Genomic DNA, 26,297 nt, shown 5'->3' on the forward strand with positions numbered 1-26,297 from the left:
ATTTTTTCACCCCATCGCCTTTTGAATATGAAATCTATAATCTCAGCCTCTCTATAATTTGCCCAACACATATTTTATTGTTCAAATAAAATCCCATCCTTATTTTGCCATTCATATTGAATCTTTACTGTCTTTCATTGTACAACACAATCATCTAATAATTATTCATAACGCTCTTCCATCTCCTTGGCTGCATTAAGACGAGGCTCGGGTCAGAGCAAAGATCGGGCTCCACACATGATAAGGGATAAAGTTATTTATTAGAATAAAGTAAGTATCATGAAATCTGTAAAGGGATTAGTGTAGTGTATGGAAGATTAGAAAATGTGCGATCATATGGTTTGGACAGAAAACCAGTACCAAAATCACAAGGACCGACCGAGCCAGAACGGAGGAAACTTAACCCAGACAGACAAAAAAAATACTGGGAACAACAAACCATCTTTACCATGTTGGAAATACCCAAACAAAATACAACAAACCAAACCTGGGCCCTGTACCACGAAGCTCGCTTAGAGGGTTAGCGGGGTATGTTGAGCTCCAAGCCTGGGTTAGTTGTACCACGAAAGTCGATCTCTTTTAGCGTCGCTGTATCACCATGGTGACTTATGCTCGCAACCAAACCTGGTCGGGAGCAGTTTTTCGGCAGTCTAGCCGGAGAGCGGCTACTTAAATCGGCGTGCGCAGCTTCCTAGCCCCTCCTCTGACAATGGCGTCACCATTTGTGGGTGTTCCCGTGGACCCCGGCGCACTTCTCGTACAGGCGTCTCTCCGGAGACAGAGGGTTTTACGGGACAGGACCGATCCCTTGGCATTGTCTGACGATATTCAGATTTCAGACTTTATTGTCATTGTGCAAACAACGAAATTGGGGTTCTTCATGAGAGATACAGATTCTCATCAGAGGGCGTTCGTTATTTGATCGTCCTTTTGGACCATATGTAGACAATGATTACTGTTGCGCATTGTGTCTCCGTGACAGTGTGCTGGAGTGGAGGTAGCGCGTCAGTCTTGAATTTCTGTGCGGGGGGTTCGACTCCCAAGTGATGCAAATTTATGTGAAGCTTAAAAAGTCATAATTCTCAAGCATATGCAATACTTATTCACTAAAGCTTATGGTATTATATTTTTGTGCTTATTTCGAACTTGAACCCATTTTCAAGGCCGTGCTGGCACCACATCTATGGGGGTAAAATGCATGATGATAGACCAGCGAAATTGAACCCCGGTCGCTGGCGTTCGGGTCATATACCAATCCATTACGCTAGAGCCGCTACCTCTCAGTGGTCGAAAACATGCAATACATTTCTTAAATAGGGTGTATTTAAAGTGAATTCCCTAAATGATAGAATAAGGCAGGATGGACGTTGCTTATGCATTTTTAAATCATCATCATTCTATTTGGATTAATGGCGAACAATTCTGCATTTGGCATAGTTATTTTACAGACAATATGCAGAATCTTTTCACTTATACGCATATAGACTGCTTGATCTATCGTAAAGGTGAGAAAAATGACGCAAAAAACGCCCCTTTCACGTGAACGCGCACTGAACCTAAAGCGGAAAACCTGGTTCAACTAATCGAATCTAAAGTGAGCTTCGTGGTACCATTTAACTCTGATTGCGAGTTACGGCTCTGTCGAGCCAGGTTTTCCCAAGAAAGCCTGGGCATGTTCAGCGAGCTTCGTGGTATAGGGCACTGGGCCCTGTACCACGAAGCTCGCTTAGAGGGTTAGCGAGGTATGTTGAGCTCCAAGCCTGGGTTAGTTGTACCACGAAAGTCGATCTCTTTTAGCGTCGCTGTATCACCATGGTGACTTATGCTCGCAACCAAACTTTGGTCGGGAGCAGTTTTTCGGCTTAGTCTAGCCGGAGATCGGCTACTTAAATCGGCGTGCGCAGCTTCCTAGCCCCTCCTCTGACAATGGCGTCACCATTTGTGGGTGTTCCCGTGGACCCCGGCGCCCTTCTCGTACAGGCGTCTCTTTGGAGACAGAGGGGTTTACGGGACAGAACCGATCCCTTGGCATTGTCTGACGGTATTCAGATTTCAGACTTTATTGTCATTGTGCAAACAACGAAATTGGGGTTCTTCATGAGAGATACAGATTCTCATCAGAGGGTGTTCGTTATTTGATCGTCCTTTTGGACCTTATGTAGACAATGATTACTGTTGCGCATTGTGTCTCCGTGACAGTGTGCTAGAGTGGAAGGTAGCGCGTCAGTCCTGAATTTCTGAGCGGGGGGTTCGACTCCCAAGTAATGCAATTTTATGTGAAGCTTAAAAAGTCCTAATTTTCATGCATATGGAATACTTATTCACTAAAGCTTATGGAATTATATTTTTGTGCTTATTTCGAACTTGAACCCATATTTTCAAGGCCGTGCTGGCACCACATCTATGGGGGTAAAATGCATGATGATAAACCGGTGAATTTGAACCCCGGTCGCTGGCGTTCGGGTCTTATACTAATCCACTACGCTACAGCCGCTACCTCTCAGCGGTCGAAAACATGCGATACATTTTTTAGGGTGTATTTAAAGTGAATTCCCTAAATTATAGAATAAGGCAGGATGGACGTTGCTTATGCTTTTTTAAATCATCATCATTCTATTTGGATTAATGGCGAAAAATTCTGCATTTGGCATAGTTATTTTACAGACAATATGCAGAATCTTTTCACTTATACTCATATAGACTGCTTGATCTATCGTAAAGGTGAGAAAAATGACGCAAAAAACGCCCCTTTCACGTGAACGCGCACTGAACCTAAAGCGGAAAACCTGGTTCTACTAATTGAATCTAAAGTGAGCTTCGTGGTACCATTTAACTCTGATTGCGAGTTGCGGCTCTGTCGAGCCAGGTTTTCCCAAGAAAGCCTGGGTATGTTCAGCGAGCTTCGAGGTATAGGGCACAGGTTTGGTTGCGAGCATAAGTCACCATGGTGATACAGCGACGCTAAAAGAGATCGACTTTCGTGGTACAACTAACCCAGGCTTGGAGCTCAACATACCTCGCTAACCCTCTAAGCGAGTTTCGTGGTACAGGGCCCAGGTTTGGTTTGTTGTATTTTGTTTGGGTATTTCCAACATGGTAAAGATGGTTTGTTGTTCCCAGTATTTGTTTTGTCTGTCTGGGTTAAGTTTCCTCCGTTCTGGCTCGGTCGGTCCTTGTGATTTTGGTACTGGTTTTCTGTCCAAACCATATAATCGCACATTTTCTAATCTTGCATACACTACACTAATCCCTTTACAGATTTCATGATACTTACTTTATTCTAATAAATAACTTTATCCCTTATCATGTGTGGAGCCCGATCTTTGCTCTGACCCGAGCCTCGTCTTAATGCAGCCAAGGAGATGGAAGAGCGTTATGAATAATTATTAGATGATTGTGTTGTACAATGAAAGACAGTAAAGATTCAATATGAATGGCAAAATAAGGATGGGATTTTATTTGAACAATAAAATATGTGTTGGGCAAATTATAGAGGCTGAGATTATAGATTTCATATTCAAAAGGCGATGGGGTGAAAAAATGTAAGAACTATATTTAAGAAATAGAGGCCTACTCAAAGCCCAAATCATTGATATCATACCCTATCCAATAATAAAGAAATTTGAATTTGAATGGTAACAATTCCGTTAAATCCTCTTCCTCGTTTTGATAGTCTCACTCATGGCCGATCAGTGTGTTCTTTCTGATTAGCTCTTAATTGAGATCACCTGTCACGCACCCCTTTATTAAAGGTGAACACAATGGGTTTGGTTTACTTTTCGCATCGGCCTGTGTCAATCGAGGTTGAGTTTAGTGAGGGTTGAAAGTTTTCGATCTAGATTGCAGCACACTATTGTCACTTTATACAAACTGAAAGTATGCGTTGTTGCGTGTTTGTTTTTGTGGGCATTTGACTGAACAGCCCAGACAAATATTGCCACCAACATGGCACTTCGAAACAGACCACCGCAGTGAGTAAAATTTATTTTTCTTTATTAAATGTTGACGTTTTTGGGCTGTCTCCTCAGACACAAGCCATCAGTATCCCTGCTCTTTGCACCTTGACATGCATGTCACCGCTGTTTGTTAACCTAGCTTTGCTGATTTGTATCTTGGGATGTGTGTGTGTTTTTCTTAACAGGTGTTAGATGACTGACAAGATCTATGGGGGGGCCCCCTTTGGGCCCCCCCATACCAACTTAGTCTTCAAAGGAATCTACAGCCATGGGACTCCAGTGTCTTCAAAACATCCTCGGAATACATGTGTATGAATGGTCCACCGAAGGGTTGATCTGGAAGCCACCACGGTCCACGCAGTAATCTGCTGCGTGGGCCGTAGTGGCTTCCAGAGCCATCTTTCGGTCTTGGTCAGGATTTGTTACAGTTGCCCTTCAATGTAGCAGGCTACGGGTTTCTGAAGAAGCCTGTTTTACGTAGCATTGGAGTACAAATATTGTGCAAAATGCTCATGAAATTGCACTAGCACTGGTAACCTGTAGACTAGCTTAGTTTAACGTCATTCGATGCTGTCTGTCAAATGTGTGGCTTACTTTAAGTCCACAAGGCCCTCTGGTAAACCACGTTGGAAAACCCCTGGACAAGGTGATTAGTCACTGGGTGTGTGCTAAAGTTTTGTTCCATTTTTCACTAGTTGGTTAAGGTTTGGTAGAATTGTTTGGATGCTAGCGACGTGATGGCGTATGTACAAGAGCCTACCGTGGCCAGGCCACAGTTGCGACGGCCACGGCCAGATGGCCTAGTGTGAGTGCAACCTTGATTGCATTTGTATACTGTTTACCATTGGATGTTTATGCAATTTGGCTTAATTCATCCGCTGTAAAGCTGCATTTGACTATTCCAGGGTCGTTTTGTACAGGCTTTCAATTGACCATGTTGACTAGTTTGTGGAAAGTAGTTATTTTTTTTACCCTTGCTTACAATCCAACGGTTGCGACCACTTATGCAACTGGGCTGTGAACCTTGCAATTCTAGTTGCATATTTGTACACGCAAGCTTGTCCATTTCTATCGCCATCACTAACACTAGCTTCAGCATTTCCTTGTAGGCCATTAGCTGACTTGTGTATTGGAGTGATGATTTGGGTATTTTAAGATGCTTGAAAACCTAAAATAAAGCATTTTCTAACTAGGGGGACTTGACTGAGTCTACTGGATTAATCAGTAGCGGTACTTTGCCCAACAGATTAGATGGCATGACTACAGGATGACAAAGACAATTATTCCCTGCCTATCAAAAGAGACTTCTAAAACATATCTGCTAGAACAGTTCCTATACTTTTTGTATAATTTGGTCATGCTGCAAATTTACTTTTTGTAGTTGCTCCATATTTAGTTCTTTGACGGCCTCACCTGCTAGAAAAGTCTATTCAAATCGGCTAAATATAATGAACTAAATTAATGGCCATGAAATGTTGTCACTCATACTAATGGCAAATACCCCCTTTCAGTTGGTGGTTCAACACTGATGTCTCTCTAGGCTTGAGGGAGAGCTCACACGAATGTCCTGGAGCAATTGTGAATACACTTTTATTTAGTCTACCTGACCAGGGACATCTTTGAACTATAGGTCACCTAACCCAAACTTTTCACTCTTGTTAGGTTGTCCTTTTCTCTTGTTTTAACCCGAAAGGGCTGAAAATATCAACATTTCAGGTATTCTGTTTGGATAATGTGCAAAACTTGTGGCTTCACTAATTAAAAAAATTAACGAATGTATTTTTCTTAATGTGGTTAAACTATTTAAAGATTTGTATGCAAAATATTTCTGCTCAATTTGTGGTCAATGACACTCAATTTTTTTTAATTTGATAAAACGCAACTATGGGTTAAAGGTATTTGCTTTGGGCATCTTTTGATATTTTTAGAATCTAGCTCCATTGCCGTTAGAAATGGTGTCTCCCAGTACTGCAAAGTGCTTCCACAAGTTTAAAAAATGGGCAGAAAAGGAACTGCCAACTAAATCTATTTAACATGGGTAGAAAGTTTCCATGGAAGCTCTTGGCTGCTGGTTCCCAACACAGCTCCACTGTTAGCCTGTGACCTTGCCTTTAACTTTTTTGGACTTTTGGTGACTTTCACAAAAGAAATGAACCGGTTAATACAACAATTTGAAACTTCAGCTACATTTTTATCTATTTGTACTGCCTTTGATTTCAACCCGTGACATGTTTGTCAGGTGATAACTATGTACCTGTGACCGCATATCATGGTACCATTTTGAACTGTTTGTGGATATTGCATTAAATCCATATGCTTAACTTTTCAAATCAACGAAACAATGGAATGAAATAAATAGTTCAAGGAATTTGTGGGACTTGGCTGCTTTTACATTATTACTCATTTTGGGGGTTATTTCAGTCTCTCCAACCTGCAGGTCGTGCGAAGAATCATGTGAATGGGAATATTCTATAAATGTCTATCATCTTTCGTCTCAACACTTCTGCTGCAGCTGCTTAAAGTCTCACTCCGAGAACCTTAAAATATGTATCAATCCATTAGAAGTATGAAAATATCTTCCCGGTGGCGTAACGGGGCAAACAAGGTGTGCTTTGACATCTACGTTTTGAGGCGATTGCGACAGTGCCACAAATGATCATATTTGAATATGTTTCGGTGTAATTAGCTGTCGATTTTGGAGGCCTTTATCAATAATGACCAGCTATAGATTTGCTTCCTGATGGAGATTTCTGACATTACATGTTATTTAGCATCTACACGTTAAGCTGAGTCCAATGAGATCAAGTTCGCCCTCTTGCTACACCGAGATCATGTCCTAGACCATAGGTGTACCATGTAAAATACATGTTACCATTTGCTAGAGTGTCATGCTTGGTGTCTTTGGACTCAGCTCAACTAGTACATGTTGAGCTGGGGATCGAACAATTTCAAAGGTCTAGACCCTTATATTGTATTTTAATTGTATTTGTTTATCATTTTTATTGATACAAATGAATAGATAGGTTTTTTGTTAGACAATTCTATTCCTAAAAACACTAACAAATCAAGTTTGACAAATTATTATTACATTAGTTGAGATTGCTATCTTTCCCTTACAGTATATATAGTTATTACCTCTTTTCATAAAAGGAGTGTGAATGTCGCTCCATGCTATCTAAGAAGGGACTTGTGTCATTTTGTAATAGCCAACAGTGTCATCCAAATTAAATGTATTATTATTATTAGTGGACCCCTGTCACTACATACCAAAAAAGTTTGGAACTTTTAAAGCTGAGCCTTTTTTGTTTGCATGTTTCAAGAGACTTTACTAAGTAGTCTGTTTAACAGCCCTCTACACTCTGACAGACGTGTGAATGACTGCAGGTCGTTCACACAATAGGGGAGTGTTTGAAGCGACGTGTGTGGATTGGTCGTTGAAAATCAAGCTCTAGCCAGCAGAGGCGCTATAGAGTATGGACTAAACACTCACACACTTTCAGGTCCCCTCCTGGCAAAAGTTGTGAAAATGCGTCAAAATATTTTAGGCAGGTTTTTAGGTTGATTTAAGGCATGACCTAAAGGGGACCTGAAAAATGTCCCCTCTTTGGTCGGAGGTCCCCTGTTGGTGAAGGTGTTACGACGCCGAAGTCCACTGTTGGATAGTTAGGCGAGTACACACACACACACACACACACACACACACACACACACACACACACAAATAAACATACATGGTGTCATATTTTTATTATCATGGCATGTGTGTAATCTTATATATACTTATCCCTCCCCCAAGGCCCCTTTAATAAGCCCCTCGCTACACACACACAACTCTGACGCACACACACACACACACACACACACCCTCTCTCTCCGTCATCACCCTGGCTAAATTAGCGGGTGAGGTAAGTGCACCAGGCATCCCGTGATGGGGGGCAGTACCAGCCCCCCATCACGGGCCCTCAGTGGCCAAGGGTGCACTGGAACCCCCTCAGCCACACAGTAGGGGGGAACCTCAGATAGCACCACTAGACCAGAGCCATTCCTAGTCCCCCCACACACACACACACGCACACACACACACAGACACAGGGGAGACAGGTACGTGGATGTGTGCTCTGTGTGTCATGCTTCTAATGGCTAGTAGATAACGTTGTATTTAACTGACTGGAATGGCTGTTTAGTTACATGGATTTCATGTGCCTCATAGTATTTCATCTCACATGTGAAGTTCCGAGGCAGAGGTTACAAACTTTAGGTTCCTCACAGACATGCGTTTGCTGTTCACAGTGATAACATATTATTACAGATATTAAAGCTACTCGCTGTGTACACAATTCTATTTCAGGCTCAATTTGAGATTGAAAACAGTGTGTGTGTGTGTGTGTGTTTCCTTAATGCTGGTGGAGGCTCATAAAGATGTTGATGATGCAGCGGGGGCCTGACGAACAGACCAAGCACAAGATGCACCTCGCCAAGGCGCTTTGTAACGAAGTCAGGGGAGGTAAGCGACAGCGCCGCCTCCACTCTGAGCTGCAGGCAGTGGACTCATCCTATAGCACCCTATGGATTGATGCATGGCTAAGAAAAGCACCTCAGCGATCAATTGTTATGAATATTTTAAACGGAGGCAAGGAGCTCAATGCCCTCTTGAGCTCCCACTATCTTTCAAACGGGAAACCATGGGAACTTAATCACTCTTTACAGTGAGTTGGCACCAGAATAATTTAAGAGCGATGAGTAGCTTGCGTCTCTGCGTGCTCCGGTAGTTTGCCGCACGGATTTAGTGGCACCGCATGCTTTGAAGACGGGCTTCGGATCGACAAAACACAAACATAACCCTTAGCCTTATTACAGGCAACTTGCAAAAGGCTGGGAATTCCCATAGCCCCTTCGAACAGAGTGCCTTCATCCAAAGAGCCTATTAATACACACTCACCCATGCAACGCCTGGATGTCAATAAACATTGCGCAACAAACATCCTTTTTTGTCCTAACTATTTTATCCGTCATGGTTTAAGTCTTTCATACATAAACACTCCTGACACCAGACTGAAGAAATTTACGACTAAGAATAAATAGTTATGATGGTGCTCTTAGAATGATTGGGTTATTTGTCATCTTTTTGAAACAAAACAACATACATAAATGGAATTTGCCCGAGACAAACAACCACTACATCGAGAGAGGATTTCTAAAGCTTAGTGCTACCACACTAGACTGGCTGAAAGTGCAATTATTTTGGTTCTTTCGAAACGAAACCAATCTCAAGTCTCTCTACGAATCTTCACAACATTCGTATTCATTGCCTGTATGGCCGTTTCTGTGGTGACCCCATCAGGTCTATCTGAGGACTATCAGGTTCAAATCTGCGTTGAAAGATACAACATTTATAATCTAGAGAACTGTTTTTTATGTATATATCCTCAAAAAATGTATATCAGGAATCTCGAAATTGGTTATTAAATGTGGGTCTAAATTGTTCAATAAAACCAGTAGTGTGAAAAAAACTGAACCTTTCAACCAAAACATCTATTTTTCTAAACTCCATATTCTAAACCTGTGTTCCCCATCCTTCCACCCTGGACCCCCACGTGGACCCCCTCCCTGGCTCCACCCTGCCCCCCCCCACAGGGGGTCTGAACCGGGGGCAGAAGAGCAGCGCCCCCCTGGACGTGATGCTGGAGGAGCTCCAGCTCCCGACCAACCGGGGCTCGCGCATGTTCCAGGAGCGGCAGAAGAGGGTGGAGCACTTCACCCTGGAGCACGCCGCCAACGGCAGCAACACGGGCAACTTTGGCAGAGTAAACACAGACCCCCCCATTAGGTCACGTATCAGCTATCCTCCTACTGAAAGCTACACGGCACGTACCCAAACCCCCCCTGCCAGACGCACACGCACTGCGCCTTAGCAGCTCGTTGGTGTGTCGCACACACAAGATGTACGCTCTCTCTGCAGAGCCCCGCTGGGACCCCCAGACCTCGTGGTCGGGTCGCAGAGGGCCCCCTCTCCTGTTCTGCTGCGCTAGGACTCTGGAGCCCACATCCAATCGGAACGGAGGCCTCTCGCCAGACACAAACGCAGCGTTTCAAGTGCTTAGGCCTAATCTCGAATGTCTTTAAAGGGCCACAAATACACACCATGTCGACTTGCAGTTTGCCTCAGGGGATTAGGGTAAGGGGCAGGTGAGGGGCCCATGAATGCGGGCCCCCAGGGAGAGAGCGGCGAGAGAGACAGCTAGAGAGCTATCCGAGGAAAACTGTTGATTCTAAACAACATGGTGTAGGCGGCAACCCCGCATTGTGGTGTTCTTCTCCCAGATGTGTCCATATCCATGTCGACTCACCCCCTCTTCCCAGGTACTTCCACCTCAGCCTGCCCCAGAGCCCCAGCCGGGGAAGGAGAACCTGCTCACCCCCAGGGTCGGTAAGCACAGCCTGATCCTCAACCTGCAGAAGACTATAGCCAAGAAGGGCAATCCTGAAGTCCTGGCGCCAGGTAAATGACCCGAGACAGGGGGAGGACAGTGGCTGTCATGGGAGATTGAATTCCCACCAATGCCTGGCCTTGAACAACGCCCCCGCCTGTAGAACACAGAGCCACAGCTTGGGTGAAAGCTTTGGATTAACATTTTAACTACACAGTTCACTTCTTTGGTTGTGCGATAGTTGATGTAAACTCAACCTAAACTCCAGCTTTCTATTGCGATACATACAAGCCAATATAACGTACGTTTACTGCAATTGTGGCCTGGAATACCGTCACTGGAGCTCATGGCTACCCTTTTCCCATCCCCAGGGTATTCTGGTCCTCTTCGGGGGGTTCCCTGCGAGAGGTTCAACTCTACAGTGATCCCCAGGTCCTACAGCTCTCCGTGGAGGGAAGGCGAGGGGGACGACCAGCGGACCCTGGCCACTCTGACTGAACAGCTGCCCAAGCCCCCGGAGCCGTTCACCTTCAGGTGCTTCAACAGGTAACCTTGTGATGCTACTTTTGCACATAAGCCTTCATTCGGGGTTGGTCTGTTTTTGACATTGCACCCAAAAAACGCTCCGGGAAGTTTAACAACTAATCCGTCTTAAAGAGGCTAATGCATTCACTCTGCGATGTCACAGCTCGGTGCTTGGTTGCGCGTCAAGCATAGGCTTTGGAGAATCCGGCTCAAAATAGACGCTCAGATGATTAAATGATGAAGGCTTTTGCAATTATTTGTTAAATGAAGGTTCCCTCGGCACCAATCCATGTTTCCGCCGTTTGAAAACCAATCCAGTTGCCGGCTTTGCAGCCCCTCGGACTGTGGTTTTGTGGCGCCTATTTTCGCTCTGGCCTTGGTAAGATGATGCAGGGAGTCTGCATGCCTTTCACACCCTTAAGAGAAGGCAACACAGTGAGGGGCTGTCTTGTGAGACCAATGAGGCTGTGGATAACAACAGACTCAGCCAACTATTGGGAAATAGAATCAAATCAAGAGAGATTAGAGACCGAAAGAGAGATCCATCCAAAAAAAACCGTGGAGTGTTTCTTATCGTGATAATGTCAGTTATTATTGGAAGTGAGTGTTCATCCAAGGACGGATCTCTGTACACATCTAAATATCACTGATGATCTAATTGAATGATCCCAGATTTAATTACATCTTACCTCAACTTCTACAAACTTTGTGCCAAATAGGGTTGGTGGGGCTTAGCACTCCCTCATACCCGTTACCACCTCATCCTAGCCATGAGTCACCCTGAATCCCTCACGACTATTTTAAACCGCAACAGGAATTGGTTAGTAACAGCCTTCTGATACACAACTGAATATTGTGTTTCATCTAAAGCCATCCATTTAATGGATAGTGTGAAGAGTATGGTACACATCATTTATGTACCATCCATTATTTTGAAGGCAACATCCTGCTTGCTTACATGCTGTCGAATTCTAAGCAAACTACGGAATGCTGACCTTTCTGCTTCTCGTTCCCAGATCGGCGCTCCCGTTCGGGGGGCCAATGACCAGCAGGAGGGTGATCCCAGTCATGAGCTGTGAAGCCCTGGAAGCCCAGAGCCTTCCAGCCAGCAGCCGGAACTGCATGTCTCGGAGGCCCGATTTCAACAGAGCACCAAAGGGCTGGGGCATGGACTACTGCCCCGAATCCGCCGAGCTCTGAAGAGGCTCTACCACGCTCCTCCAGAGAGCCTGACGGGGCTCTCTGGAGGCCCGCCTGCGGCCGGCAGTGACCTGCTCCGCGACGCCTGCTATGCTTTGACGTGTGCTGCGCTCTTTAAAGGTCATGTCAATGATTAAGCCGTCTGCTAATGGATATCAAAAGGTTATTGAATCCATTCTGAACCGTCATCTCCGAATTTAAGTCCATGAGAACACCCGAGGACACGAGTAGGGACATGACTTTCTCCTTCCTTGTAGCAGTGTGACATCATCGCAGGCTTGGAGATCATGGTTGTTCCACAAGGCTACCTCTTAGTGCTACATCGACTAACACCATCATCTGAACTGCCTACTGCCATCTTCACTAATGACATTTTACAGAACATAGTCTGGTTCTGCACAAAGTACAACGCAAATATAAAAGGAATAGTCAAATGACTAGATGGGGTTGTTTAATGATGAAAAATACAAATAAACATTACAATAAACAGTTTCATGGGATAATAATATTACGTCAAAGAATAAAAAAAAATCAAATCAACAAGACTAAAATGTTTCACGGTGATAATTTGCACGATGACAGACAACTCAATTATGTAATAGAACGGCATCGATCGAAGAAGCCCAAGGAATCCTCCAGGAATAACATCCCGGCTGTATGGAGACGAAAACAGTGGCAGTAATTAACCTAAACTCCTCCCTCTCCCTCCGTGCTCGCGCCCGATGTGTTTCCAACAGGGTTTCATTAGCCAGACGTCTTGTAACATTCAGCTAGTAAATTATTCTGAGAGTGGGGGCTGCTTCAGTCCGCTCAGAGAACAGCACCGACCACAGCCCGGCCCCCGTCCAGGTAGAGCCACCCCCCCCCCCCCCCCCCAGAGTAAAGGCGAGTCCCTGGTTGTATTCCGAGTGGGTTGGGCTGCGGACAGGAATGACCAGAGTAGAGGCTGTGGCGGCGTCTAGTCGCCGTGCCGCGCGCCGTGGGCGGCGTGGGCGCCCATGCGCTGGGGGTCCTGGGAGGGGTAGTGGATGTGCCCCGGGGGCCGCATGCCCATCGGGGGGGGCATGGGCGGCGCCATGTGGCCCATGGGGTGGAACATCGGGGGTCCGAAACCTACGACAACAATACACTGTTTAAAAGAGGAAACGTACAAGATATGGTCTCATGCTATCTGAACAATATGATCCATTCATAAAAACATTGATCCACTTTTTCTGATGCAGTAATTAGCGTTCTTATATTTCATAAGCAAAGGGGTTGGGTTAGTGTAAACTCCAACCCCATTAAATGGGTCAGCTTAATGAACCAGTTTTTTGTTGGTTAACTTACCACTGCATTAACCAATGCTAATTACTGCCCCCTTATTGTTAAGGGTTACCAGCCTAACCAGTACCTGGAGGGGGGGGGTTGATGCCGGGCGGGGGGGGCAGGGCGATGTTCAACACAGACGAGGTGCCTGGGTCCAGGTTGAAGTAGTTGGCTGGCGCCTCTTCGTCGTGCGCGGGTGGAGGGGGGAGGGCTGTAGCGCAGAGGAAGACCATAGGTTGAGCACAGCAGTTTAATTAGCATCAACTCGGCTTGTGTCCACCGAGCGACTTCTCGATTACCCTTCTCAGCAGGTGGGATACAGAAATGATCCATGGATTGATTTGTGCATTTATACACCCAAGAATCAATATCTTCCCTTGCCATCTATTTTGGTATAATAAATAAAGTGATGATTCCTAGTGCACACAAGGTCCCTTGAGGCGTTCCACACTCACCCCCAGGCAGGCCTGGTACGGGGTCCAGACGGGTGCCCATCTCGCTGACCCCGTCCTTGATGGATTCCTTCCCTCTGGCTGCCTGGGACCTGGAGGGGGAGACAGACCGTCAGAGGAGTTGTAACCACAAACACGACGGCATGACCCGCTTTAACATTGTGATTGCTATTCACTGGCCGGGTTCCAAACAGGATGACACCACGTTTACTACCGAACCCACACCCTACCACAGCCCCCAGATGTACGCTCACATGAAGAGAACAAGGGAGCACTCACCTCCCCCACTTGACGGTCAGCCTGCGTCCGTTGAGGATGAGCTTGTTGAAGGACTTCTCGGCGGCCGACTCTGCAGCCTGCCGCGTGGCGAACTGGATGAAGGCACACTGCTGCCTCTGGACGATGGTGATGGTGCGGATCTCACCAAACTGGTAGAAATGGTTCCTGCAGAGGACATCGCAAAATGGTGAGAAAAACGTCCACCGACGACACGAGTTAGAGGGGTGATATCACGCCTCCAGGTGAGAGTGTGATTAGCCGTGTCCGTCTACATGTATGATGGATAGATCAGCAACATTTGCCACAGTCCACTGGTAAGGCTGGTAGACTGATCCATCCATCATACATCTAGGGGGACACGCCCACTAGTGATGTCACTAGGGCACAGGCCTGTAATGGCTCATCACACTCGAAGGTGACGTAAAGCATATGGCCGCCAGCCCGGCGGACGGTGGTCCGTACTTGAGCTCCGTGTCCGTCACGGCGTCACCCAGCCCGCCGATGTACAGCGTGGTGATGCTCTTGTCCTCTGGGGCGTCCAGGCGGGGCATGGTTGAGGCGCGCTTCAGCAGCTTGTCGGCCACCGGGTCGTTGATGCCGTAGTAACGGTCCTTGATGTTCTGGTCGGCCAGCGGATCGTCGGGGTCCGTGGGCTTCTCGTGCCTGTTTTAAACACCAGGATAGGTCAGTGGGCAAATTGACACTGCATAGCACCGGCACAATGGCAGGCAAGGGTCACGTGTTGTCAAACCTCTCAATAGGAAAAGCTATTCTGTTGAATGGTTCAAGATGTATTCATCAGAGCCACATCATTTAATGTACAATGGTAGCGCACCCCAAGGCTTCACTTGAAACACAAGGCAGCTTCTAACAAGGTAAGGCGAGCGCTCACCTGTACGGGCACTCCTCGCCTCTCTTGCACTCTCCCTTCACCCAGAAGGAGCAGATGTGGGGTCTGTTCCTCTTGTAGTAGGGCGTGGTCCGGGCCAGTTTCAGCAGCATGTCACTGGAGCTCGGGGCTTTGCCCAGCAGGCCCACCGGTCTCGTCCCGTCAGTGTTGGCGATCTGGGAAGGTTAAGGCAGAGAATAGCATGAGGACGGGGTCAAAGTTCAGTGGGCACGGTGTCTTTAATGTGTGCACTATAACTACTGGTAAGAACAATCCTTTTGATTGTTTTTTCAGGACCAGGGCGTACCTCTCTCTCCATATTCTGTGTGTAATACTCCTTGTTGACATCAGATTTTGGCACCTCATCTTTGACAGCGAGGCCAGTGTCTCTGACCTGGATGGGAAGACCTGCAGAAAGCCAAACGTTCTGTTAGTTTACTAATTCCCCATCGCTGGCCCACAATAAGCGCCGTGTTGAGAGACGGGGGAGTCATACCATACTCCAGGTCCAGGAGGCAGGTCTGACACACGTTCTTCATCTTACTGCAGGTCTGGCAGACCTCGGTCTTCTTGAAGCGCATGCGTGTTCCCGGACACCATCGGAACACTGTGAAGGGTCGGGCACAGATCTGGAAACACGAACAACAGTTAGCTTACTGCTTCGAGTTCTGTGTTTTTTGTTGAGGTTAAAAAGAAAAAAGTACCTTGCATTCTTTGCCATACTTCTCCTTGGTCTGAAAGAAAGGGTAAAAACTTTTACCTCATGCAACAAGGGCAGCATAGTTTCAGAGCTCCAAGACATGTTACCCAAGATGACCAACGGAAGACACTTACCATGCGAATGTAAGGGTTCTCCCCCAGACATGTTTGACAGAGTATTGGGAAGTCCTGGGAATGGAATGACAACGATTGGTTTACAAACAAATACATCATCACCCCTACGTTGAGTGTTTACGCGCGATCACGTCGGGATTATGATAACATCTTTGTATACATTGCATTCACAAAATCTGATCCATACCCTCCTTAATTGGTAATCTATGGGAAATGTTAACTATATTCACCCTCCGATTGTTAGTGAACGCGCCGACAGTAAGGGAACCTAGTTGCAGGTTAATGTCGGCAAACTATCATTTCAGCTGAGCTTTTTATTTTGCCGGAAATATTTCTTAAAGAGAGAATGTACAATTCAATGTTGTTGTTTTCTAAAAACAGCTTTTATGTGTAAAATAAAACACACAATTGAAAATAGCAGCCACGCTTCCGCTCGCTAACGTTAGCTAGCTTCGTTCTCCGTCAAATCAACATCTACTATAAGATCTGAGAGTAACCTCAGTGTGTAACAGCAACTAATTATATAACTACGATATGATTATACATTTCAGGCCATATCTCAGGTTAATAAAAACATACCGCGTCTTCCCAGTTCTGTCTGTTGTACGTGTTAGCTCCCAGGGACGTCGCCATTTTATCACACTGACACGGTAGCAGAGGAGCGAGTCAAACAACGAGACGGAAGAGACGTCATCTCCAGCGCCCTGTAGGCCAATGGGATTTGAGCATTGGTTCATCGTCACATCCGCCCAAGCTACGGAACATATCTTGGGTCTAAAAGTGAGGATTTATTTTTTAAAACAATAACGTTATTGTTTTTTTATGGCTTAACATATTTATTAATTATAAATAATCAATTATCTCAGCCAAAACCCCATAGGATATCCATATGTTGTAATTTATATGGTCGGAATGGGATGTTGGATATGTAAATTACCGTGTTTAATTGCTAAATTACTGATGTATTTGGACATTTGTGTGTCGTAACTGTTTTTATTTATTTCACTTTGATTTGTCCAGTCTCTCTCTCTCTCTCTCTCTCTCTCTCTCTCTCTCTCTCTCTCTCTCTCTCTCTCTCTCTCTCTCTCTCTCTCTCTCTCTCTCTCTCTCTCTCTCTCTCTCTCTCTCTCTCTCTCTCTCTCTCTCTCTCTCTCTCTCTCTCTAATCTTATGTAAGCCACTTTTGTGGGCCTAGTCAATTTACAGTTTAGCTATACACCTGTTTAGGACAGGGTGCCTTTGCTGGCGAATTAGTTGGGGGTGACGGATGTTTGAGATTATGGATCACTGCTAATGGAACTCTAAGCCCCAAATGTTTATTTAAAATGTGTGGTTTTCTGCTGGGAATAGGGAGACAATGTTTAGACAGCCTGACCGAAAGGTCACTTGCTTGCCTTATTTCTTGTACCATTCACAAAATGTAATTGTCTCAAAAACCTGATCTCAAAGACGAATCAACCAAAAAATAACAATTTATTTTAATTGTATAAGGCCTATATCAAAGATATGCAGGCCTTTCTTGGATATCGTTTATCAATATCTACTACTTTCGCAAGATATATAATAATCTGCCATGCATGATGCCTTTCGGGACAGGGAACAAATGCTCCTTATTTGCCTTCCACTAACAGATTTAACAATGGACTTGGTTATGAGGCGTGTGACCACAACGTCTCCTCTGTCATGTGATCAGGACATCCAAAGTTAGAACATTCTGCCTCAGGAAATCTTTGTCTTCTTAGTTTCAGCATTCCAAAATCCCCAACTCCACGGGTCACAAGGTCGAAGGACCGATGTGTGCCCTTGCACGCTGACTCACCACAGGACTGTTTCATATTTGGAAAATGTTCAAAAAAGTTTTTTGCGTCATTAATTCGGAAATGCCTTTTACATGAAATGAGTGGATTCGCATGATTCATACAGTATACAACATGGAATAGTGCGTCAATTAAATAATGAAATGGTTGTAGAGCCACAGAAGCCCCCACTGAGGATAATAAGGGTGTACTGCTCTGGCGCCCCCCATCGAAAGTTATTGGGTACTGCCATTTCACACAACTGCAGAAGCAGGGAGCAATCTCAGATTTCTACCAGACAAGTCCGCCGTGTAGCTTCCAGAAGGGAGCCGATCGAAAAGCAAGACGACGACACGCACCACGCGTGCTTGAACCCCCATCGTTCCCTCTTTCTTTTCCCGTCCCCGGTGCTTTCAATCTCACATCGGGATCCAGAAGGTAAGCGCTCTGAATTCGCGGATGTTTTTGGTTCATATGGTAGATAGTCGATCCAGCGTTGCTCTCTGGATCGCACCAGGCTAGGCTAGTAGTAGTGAACGCTGTCTGGCGCAGACAGCCGAATGCGGACAGTCATGGCCTGATGGTCGCTAGTTCCAGACCCGGGGAGTAGCAGGGAGACGTGACGGTAGAAGGAGGCTTCGCAGCGGTGGTGGAGGAGCCGGGGATCACGGGGAAAAACGGGCCACTTCGAGGTCCCTTTTCCTTTTTTCCCCCTTTTTTTTTGCCATAATGAACTGTATGTGTGTGTGTTTTTTTTCCTTTCTTTTGTGTTAAAATGACAGAATGCGTGTAGCTGGGGGACCCCCATGATGCGGCTCAGCCCCGCAGCAGCTGCAGAGTAACTTGTTTGTGTAACTTTGGGTGTAACGTTGTAGTTGTGTAGGGCTCTTGTCAAATGAGTTGTGCAGATGGCCGCGTTGCCAAGTCTAGCAGCAGTGTGCACATATTGACTGAGCATTATTGTGTGGTCCGCCAAAGGTCTGTTAAAAGTATGCTCTCTTTCAATGAACTCGAGTGGACAAAAGCAGTGCAATGGGGGGAGACAATCCTCAAAGGCAGGTCAGTGTGTGCAAATTGTTTGGGTGCATGTTGCACAATTCGGCCATCGGATGGCACACTGGATGGGTAGACTGTGGGTTAATTATCAACACGAAATCTGAGCGTTGGGAAATGATATCGACCTATCAAGCCATTACACAACTTATTGATAGAAGGACCTAGATAGAAGACACAGGCACATTTTTTTAGAGGTTATTGTTCCACCATTCAGACCAACCCTGGTGGTTCTTGCAATAGCTTTCATTAATTGTCGATGGGAATGGACCTTGGAATCGGGCCGTGTGTGTTTGTGTAAGTAGGGCAGCTTGGTTAGTCGTTTGTTATCCCTGACCATCCTAATGAATTTGTCTTGCATTTCTTTTTTTTTGTTGCATGTTGTTTACTAGTTCAGACCTGCCTGAAATCCGTGGCCCCAAGGCAGTCTGTGTCCCAGCATGAAAGCATATCGGGAGCATAAAGAGATGTGCGAATGACTCATAATAGGGCTAGGACTTTCCCCGTTAAGGACTTAATTTCGGCTATGCAGGGTTTGATTTCTTGCAGAGCCATTCCTCTTTTCTGTAATATCACCACATATATTAATTGCTGTCTGCATGCCGGACCCTGGTTATTATGTCACTGTGGGTGCGTTCCAACACGCAGGCGTTGTTCCATTAGGCGATTGTTTTTTTTAAATAATTATATTAAAATGCATCTCAGTCTGTTCTTTGGGATGTTTGCAAGGTCTCGGTGTGGGGTTCATCCGTGCCAACTGTTTGTCGGGTTGCTTTAGCCACTCCATCTGACTGCTCCGACTGCCAGATAGTGATCCAGCGTTTTAAGTTGACTGTGGAGGCTGCTGCTGACGATGCTATTTGATCATACATCAGATTATCTTTTAGGCGGTTTTTACCGAGATATGCCTTTGCAAGGCATTTTCTGTGCAATTTTGCCAAGAAGTTTCCCTTTTGAAGTTGATAATGGGAATCCGACTAAAAATGGCAGCTTGTAAAACGTAGCCCACCCGTTATTGGCTGTTATTAGTAATATGCATGGTCCAGCTATTCATCATTTGCTGTTCGGTTCTTGGATGGGTTAAGATTGAGGTTATACATGGCGGGCCATTGCAACTTTACACTATCAACCCATGCATGATATGAAATGTTACACATGTAGTTAATTGCATGAAGATTGGAAACGGCAGTGCCCAAACATGCCAGCCTTTGTATTTTTCCATGCCACTGCCCCTGGAGTCATGCTTGTAGTGTGGGGGGCAGACCTGCCTCTAAAAGGGGTATGGGTCGGCTTCCTAAGCACCAGCCTCCACAGTGAAACACACAAAGCTGATCTTCCTATCAGTGCTGTTCCCTTTGGCCTCTATTCATATACTCCTACAACCCATAATGGAAACTGTAAATCACCAGCTGGTCATCTGACAGGCTAATGCCAATGTTCATCAAGCCGCGCTTGCTCTTAGGCTATGAAGAATAGCTGTCTTATAATATGCCTCATCGGTATGCAGAACTACTTATTTGAGATGATGAAAGTCTGTATTTTGGAAGTATTTCCCTGTCTTCCCGGGCTGCTGGTGTGGAGGACGTTCCTCTGGCCGCAGCCTGGGTGCTGTAAGGGATATGGGATCGCGGGAGCTGAGTAAATACATTTTGACAGTGGAGCACGACGAGTATTAGCAAATGATCCGATAGTGGCTGTAATCCCCGGGAACACCAGGAGGGTCGTTGTGAATGGTGTCTGCCGCGGCGGGCAGCGGGTTGCCGCCTCGGGTCGTCCCCGTGTGTGACTGGCTGGCGGGGCCAGGAGCGAAGACCCGATGCCACAGAGCGCTAGCAGATCGCATTACTGAGCCATCAGCCCCAGCCTACCCTCCACGCCCGGGTGGGGGAAATGATTTTTACCACTGTCATATATTAGGAGTTACGCAGGCCACTGACACTTGAGTCACTGTTTACTGTACCATCAGGCGTGGCGTGAAGCAAGATAACACTACGAGCTTGTTGTGTTTTGAAGTGGGTCGAGGCTCTGCAGAGACTGCTGCTTTAGTATAGCTCTATCGGGAAGATGAGTTGGTTATTGTGCGTGCTGATCTGATTAGGACACACAGTGCTACCTAGGTCCAGTGCATGAGTCCGAGCTCTAGTGCGCTCTCCCTCCCACGTTTAGGCGTTGGGATAAAAGGTTCACAGGGGTGAGTGTGGCCTGGAGCTGGGAGCCTGTTGGGTGCTGGTGTAAATTAGGCTGCATGAAGTCACTGAGCAGTCTTGAAACTCTAAACCGGCCGATTCCCTCCTTCTCTCCCCCCTCTCCCCCCTCTCTCTCCTCTCTACCCCCCCTTCCTGTGTCGGATGGACATCCAAAATGCGAGCACATGTCAGTGAGGCGATCAAGCGATGTGATTCATGCAAGCCCCTGGTGGAATTTCTGTTCAGTGGAAAGTCAAGCGGGGGGAGAGAGATGAGGGTGAACGGGGTGGGGGGGGGTAACGGGGGCGAGGGCCCGGGTGTAAATGGGGAAAAAAGGCGAGGCTTTGGAAGGTGGGCTTAGGCCTAAGTTTCCAAGGTGCCTGCCCCCCCGAGGCAAGAATCCGATACATTCCAGGAGCTCCTGTATCCAGACGAATAATGGGGACTGGGGGTGCAGCATTTCATCAGATGACACGATTGGATCATAAGTGCTGGGAAAGTGAGAGCAATGTCACCGGCTCACCGGCAGACAGGCCTGGGTTGCCTAAGGGACGGGGGAAGAATGCCAGATGAGCAGAGCAGGTTATGTGAGATATGGCTTTAGTAGTCCCAGTCGCACACCGGCCTTTATTTATTTTCTAAGCCCCACCGCGGTTCAACCCACTCCCACTCAGACACCGCAGAGCTACGCTGTATGCTAATCGGCAGTGAAACGACAGCGACGAGGGTAGTTTAGATTTATGTGGTGTTCTTCACTCTGTAACCGTACAGTTTTATTTATTTTTGTACTTCCGATTAGGCTAGCTAAATTGGCGTTTTATGGGGCTCTGTGGTCCTGACCAATGAGCTTGTTTTACCAGAACTCTCCCTGCAGCTTTGCTACCCGTGCCTGCTAATGACACACACAGCTTTATTAGTTGTTAGTTTTAGTTTGTTGAGATCCACAGACAAACAAGGCCTTCAATGATTCCCAATATACTCATGGCTGAGGTCGTGCTGTTGCTGAACAACAGCACTCCCACTCCTGTGATCCTGCTTAATAAGCTCCTGAGCCAGGGAGAAGGTGTCCCCTTTTGGCTGCTCCAACCCACTCTGACAGACCTCGTGAACAAAGGAGTAGAACCAGGGCAGGTGGCCGATACCTACTTTCTGATCCCCCAACCCATGTGTGTGTAACAGACTCAGAACAGTGTGGTTGTAGAAATACTATCATGAATAGATTATTACAATACGCACCAAAAAAAAATCGCACCCTCCTGGAAAAATGTCCAAAAAAACAAACGATGTGCGAAGATGTTTTTGTTGCGCAATCAATGAGATGAAAAAACCCAAGTGAAAGCACAGAAGAACAGGAGGCTAATGGACGATATCTAAGCAGATCCCTGGCCCGCGGGGAGGCGCTTGATCATACATTCTGCATGTGAGCTCCGGCGCGCTGGCCTGGTAATGAAGCCATCTCCGGAGACCAAGAGCTGCAGTAATGGGAGCGCGCTGGCTCACTGCTGGATGTTCTAACCCCTGTCTTCATCTCAAGTGCTATCAGTTACCAGATATTATTAGGTTCCTCAACCCCCTCCCCCACTCCTCGCTCTGTCCTTCAACCATCTCGGCATTCAGGAAACCCACTTTGCAGACTGAAGGATTCGGGCACCCTATATGCCGCTCTGCCGTGTGTCGGTTTCGATCAGGTCTGAGGAGCGGCTCGTTACCGAACCCCGCCGTGGTTGGCTCTGCGTTCCTCACTGGGTGAGGAACGGCCGGCCGCTGGGAGGTCTTCAGTGGGTGGTTTGCTTGACCTTGGTTAGGTTCCTTGACTTGTTTCTCGAAATCATTCTTGATAAGGCTACATTAGGCGTGACTTCTTGTCTATTAATTACCACCTCTCATTCTTCCACTCTGCCGAGTCCGTTAAACGATCGCCTACCCCGGCTTCTCTTCCCAGGCGGCCCTCTCTGACTGGGGCTTCTCTTCCCAGGCGGCCCTCTCTGACTGGGGCTTCTCCTCCCAGGCTGCCCTCTCTGACTGGGGCTTCTCCTCCCAGGCTGCCCTCTCTGACTGGGGCTTCTCCTCCCAGGCTGCCCTCTCTGACTGGGGCTTCTCCTCCCAGGCTGCCCTCTCTGACTGGGGCTTCTCTTCCCAGGCGGCCCTCTCTGACTGGGGCTTCTCTTCCCAGGCGGCCCTCTCTGACTGGGGCTTCTCTTCCCAGGCGGCCCTCTCTGGGGCTTCTCTTCCCAGGCGGCCCTCTCTGACTGGGGCTTCTCCTCCCAGGCTGCCCTCTCTGGGGCTTCTCCTCCCAGGCTGCCCTCTCTGGGGCTTCTCTTCCCAGGCGGCCCTCTCTGACTGGGGCTTCTCCTCCCAGGCGGCCCTCTCTGGGGCTTCTTTACCCAGGCGGCCCTCTTTGGGGCTTCTCTACCCAGGCGGCCCTTTTGGGGCTTCTCTTCCCAGGCGGCCCTCTCTGGCTGGGGCTGTCGTGACGCTGGCGGGGTGTGAAGTCAGAGCTCATAGCGGAGACAGCTGTGGCCGTGGCTTTGCTTTTGTTTACGCCGTTGGCACATAACCCCGGCTGTGTCCCTGGACACGGATGCTTTTTAAAAACGCAATTTTTTTTTGTAGCACGGATAATGTATGTATTTTCTTTGACGTTCCTTGAATAGGTCAGCAGGTGAAAGGCAACGACGTCATTCAAGTTCTACTTAAAAGTGACTGGAGATGAGGAGCGTTGTGGAGTCAATTGGAGGCTTGAGTCCGAATGGTATCATAATCAGAATGCCCGGCCCCCAGCGGCCCTGGTCTAAAGCCGTGTGGTCGCTGTGCTTCCCTGCCACTCGGCGGCCCACGGCCAGCCGAGGTCCACCTCTTATGTGATTTGTTAGGTATTATAAGGTCTCCCTTGGACCACGTGCCTCCCCTTACTTCAAGTGGCAACAAGCCCTCTTTTCTCAGTTCGGTGGAAGAGTTGCCAAACAAAGACTGTTTCTGTTGGTTCCTCAACTGTGTCACATTCCTGGAGCTCCGGACTCGCCCAGAAATATAACATTTATAGAGCATTGATTGAATGTTTTAAGGCAGATGCTATTTCTCAGTTAAACCGTAAAGGTTGTCTGTGTTCAACATCATTTCCTCAATGCTTGTGGCGAGCCACAGCTCACGTTGAGGCTAGACTCTGGTACCAGAGTCGAGCCACAGCTCACGTTGAGGCTAGACTCTGGTACCAGAGTCGAGCCACAGCTCACGTTGAGGCTAGACTCTGGTACCAGAGTCGAGCCACAGCTCACGTTGAGGCTAGACTCTGGTACCAGAGTCGAGCCACAGCTCACGTTGAGGCTAGACTCTGGTACCAGAGTCGAGCCACAGCTCACGTTGAGGCTAGACTCTGGTACCAGAGTCGAGCCACAGCTCACGTTGAGGCTAGACTCTGGTACCAGAGTCTAGCCACAGCTCACGTTGAGGCTAGACTCTGGTAGCTCACGTTGAGGCTAGACTCTGGAAGGGATGTCCCGATCCAGCTTTTTGCACTTCCGATCCGATACCGATATTGTAGCTTTTAGCATTGGCCGATACCGATACCGGCCGATCCAAGCATGTATTAAAGATTAAAGATATTTACTTATTTTGTTGTACTACTCATGTTGAAAAGGGTTTTACTCTTAAGAACAACTAGCCAACTTAATTAGGTTAGTTTGAATAATCCACAATAGTTGGTAATGAGAAGCTGACCTGTTTATTCAGGGTTAAATAAACACAAAATAGACAAAATAATAAATAGTCAAATTACCAAACACACACTGAATTGGCATCAGTGCTCTGTTCTTGAACAACAAGAGTGTAAACAATATTGTAAACAATATAACATTATATATAAAAGCAACACACACAAAACCTGAGTAGAAAATAGTCAAATTACCACACACACAGTGTGCGCTAGGTGTGCTGAACAACGCGGACCGGATTTGGGGGGAAAAGCTGAAAAAAACTGGAATGGATTACCTACATTGGTGCGCTCGAAAACACGGACCGGAGTTTTGAAAACTAACTGGATCGGGAGTCCGGATCGGGATTTTCCCGTGCAGTCCGATCCGATATTGATATGCATTTTTTTGCTAATATCGGCGGCCGATCCGATCCAAATATCGGATCGGGACATCCCTAGACTCTGGTACCAGTCTTTGACAATAAGACAAAAATAATTGTGCAACCATTTGTGGTAATTTTACAATATTTTAGGCTAGCTCAAGCATTGATGTGCACAATTTAAATAGCGTGCCTTGGAATAGACCTCAATGGAAAAAAGATATAGCTATAATTGCGCCGAAAATGTCAAACACCCCTCCTCATTGTTTATTGTTGTGGCTTTGAGCCGCTTTGCCGTTCCTCCTTGATGACAAGGAAACAAAATCACAGCTGTGTGTCTTGACGCAGTCGGGGCAACGTCTGCTCTGTTCGCTGAATATGAATCTCTGTTCGCGGCCCGCCACCCAAGACACTGATCTGCCCAGCCAAGAGCCAAGCAGGGCCCGTCACACACACAGGGTCACTTTGAGGTTTCTCCTTTCCGGATTTAGTGTGAGATGTGGCAGGGCTCTGTTACCCGGGGCCCCAGGACACCGAGTTGGCCGGGGCAGAAAACAAGAGCATCTGCTGTGTGGTCAGTCCGCCGCACGCACGGCTGGTGTCGCCGCACCGGGCAGCGGGCTGCTGCGGGACGCAAGGCCTGGTGGAAAGTGGAGCAGGCATCTGGTGCCAGGTGCTCTCCTCCTCCTCCTCGGTGCTCCATCATCTGAGACCCTCGAGCAGGCAGCCACGCAGGGGGGCATCTGGTGTCCACTCAGCCCCCATCTGCATCTGCCTTTTTATTTTGGCCTCTGCTTGGGACTGGGCACTCAGGCATGGATGTGCTTTCCCACCGACAAGGCCTGGGATGGAGGTTAGGGTTAGGCCTGGGATGGAGGTTAGGGTTAGGCCTGGGATGGAGGTTAGGGTTAGGCCTGGGATGGAGGTTAGGGTTAGGCCTGGGATGGAGGTTAGGGTTAGGCCTGGGAAGGAGGTTAGGGTTAGGCCTGGGATGGAGGTTAGAGGTGTGTGTGTGTGTGTGTGTGTGTGTGTGTGTGTGTGTGTGTGTTCTGTTTGTTAGTAGTTTTTCTAAAGGCCCCCAGCCCTCCCACACAGCGGGACCGGGGCTCCTGGTCCTCCGGGGGCCGGGGGGCCCCCGCCTGTCCCCGGCCCGCCGCCTGTCCCCGGCCCGCCGCCTGTCCCCGTCCCGCCGCCTGTCATCGTCCCGCCGCCTGTCCCCGTCCCGCCGCCTGTCCCCGTCCCGCTGCCTGTCCCCGTCCCGCGGCGGCTCCGCTGTCGGCAGCTCCGCTGTCGGGTCTGTTGAAGAGCTCTGTGGTGACAG

At 47.4% G+C, this 26,297-nt stretch overlaps 4 protein-coding genes across 7 annotated transcripts in view; 2 read left to right on the top strand and 2 right to left on the bottom strand.

Annotated features, from left to right (window-relative positions):
- LOC115552552 (soluble guanylate cyclase 88E) overlaps window positions 1-12,041 on the bottom strand; it is a 35,793-nt gene extending 23,752 nt beyond the window's left edge. Inside the window, exon 1 of the mRNA XM_030368755.1 lies at window positions 11,905-12,041. The gene's annotated coding sequence lies outside the window, so the exon portion shown is untranslated. The remainder of the gene's footprint in view (window positions 1-11,904) is intronic.
- Window positions 7,613-12,649, top strand: LOC115552574 (myozenin-2). Of its 2 annotated transcripts, none has more exons than XM_030368803.1 (6): window positions 7,613-8,057; window positions 8,366-8,460; window positions 9,591-9,760; window positions 10,317-10,383; window positions 10,756-10,930; window positions 11,926-12,649. In XM_030368803.1, the coding sequence occupies exons 2-6, from the start codon at window positions 8,376-8,378 to the stop codon at window positions 12,107-12,109; spliced, it is 681 nt and encodes a 226-aa protein (XP_030224663.1). In that variant the 5' UTR covers window positions 7,613-8,057; window positions 8,366-8,375; the 3' UTR covers window positions 12,110-12,649. The 2 variants fall into 2 exon arrangements, with proteins under 2 accessions (XP_030224663.1, XP_030224662.1); XM_030368802.1 differs by having other exon boundaries at window positions 7,619-8,057; window positions 10,317-10,455.
- rbm22 (RNA binding motif protein 22) lies at window positions 12,527-16,575 on the bottom strand. Its single transcript, XM_030368784.1, has 11 exons — window positions 16,451-16,575; window positions 15,872-15,925; window positions 15,742-15,771; window positions 15,534-15,666; window positions 15,345-15,445; window positions 15,041-15,213; window positions 14,611-14,811; window positions 14,149-14,313; window positions 13,873-13,961; window positions 13,503-13,628; window positions 12,527-13,222 (listed from the first exon to the last, which is right to left on the bottom strand). Exons 1-11 carry the CDS (start codon window positions 16,502-16,504, stop codon window positions 13,068-13,070), a joined length of 1,281 nt encoding a protein of 426 aa, XP_030224644.1. The 5' UTR covers window positions 16,505-16,575; the 3' UTR covers window positions 12,527-13,067.
- A 1,329-nt stretch (window positions 16,576-17,904) lies between these two features.
- Window positions 17,905-26,297, top strand: part of ndst1b (N-deacetylase/N-sulfotransferase (heparan glucosaminyl) 1b) — a 48,977-nt gene continuing 40,584 nt past the window's right edge. The window contains exon 1 of one of the 3 annotated variants that reach the window (XM_030368750.1): window positions 17,905-18,104. The gene's annotated coding sequence lies outside the window, so the exon portion shown is untranslated. Of the gene's footprint in view, window positions 18,105-18,921; window positions 19,017-26,297 lie in introns of those variants that run through there. The other 2 variants (XM_030368748.1, XM_030368749.1) reach the window with 2 other exon arrangements.

This window comes from Gadus morhua, chromosome 10 (assembly GCF_902167405.1).
Source record: "Gadus morhua chromosome 10, gadMor3.0, whole genome shotgun sequence".
NCBI lineage: Eukaryota > Metazoa > Chordata > Actinopteri > Gadiformes > Gadidae > Gadus > Gadus morhua.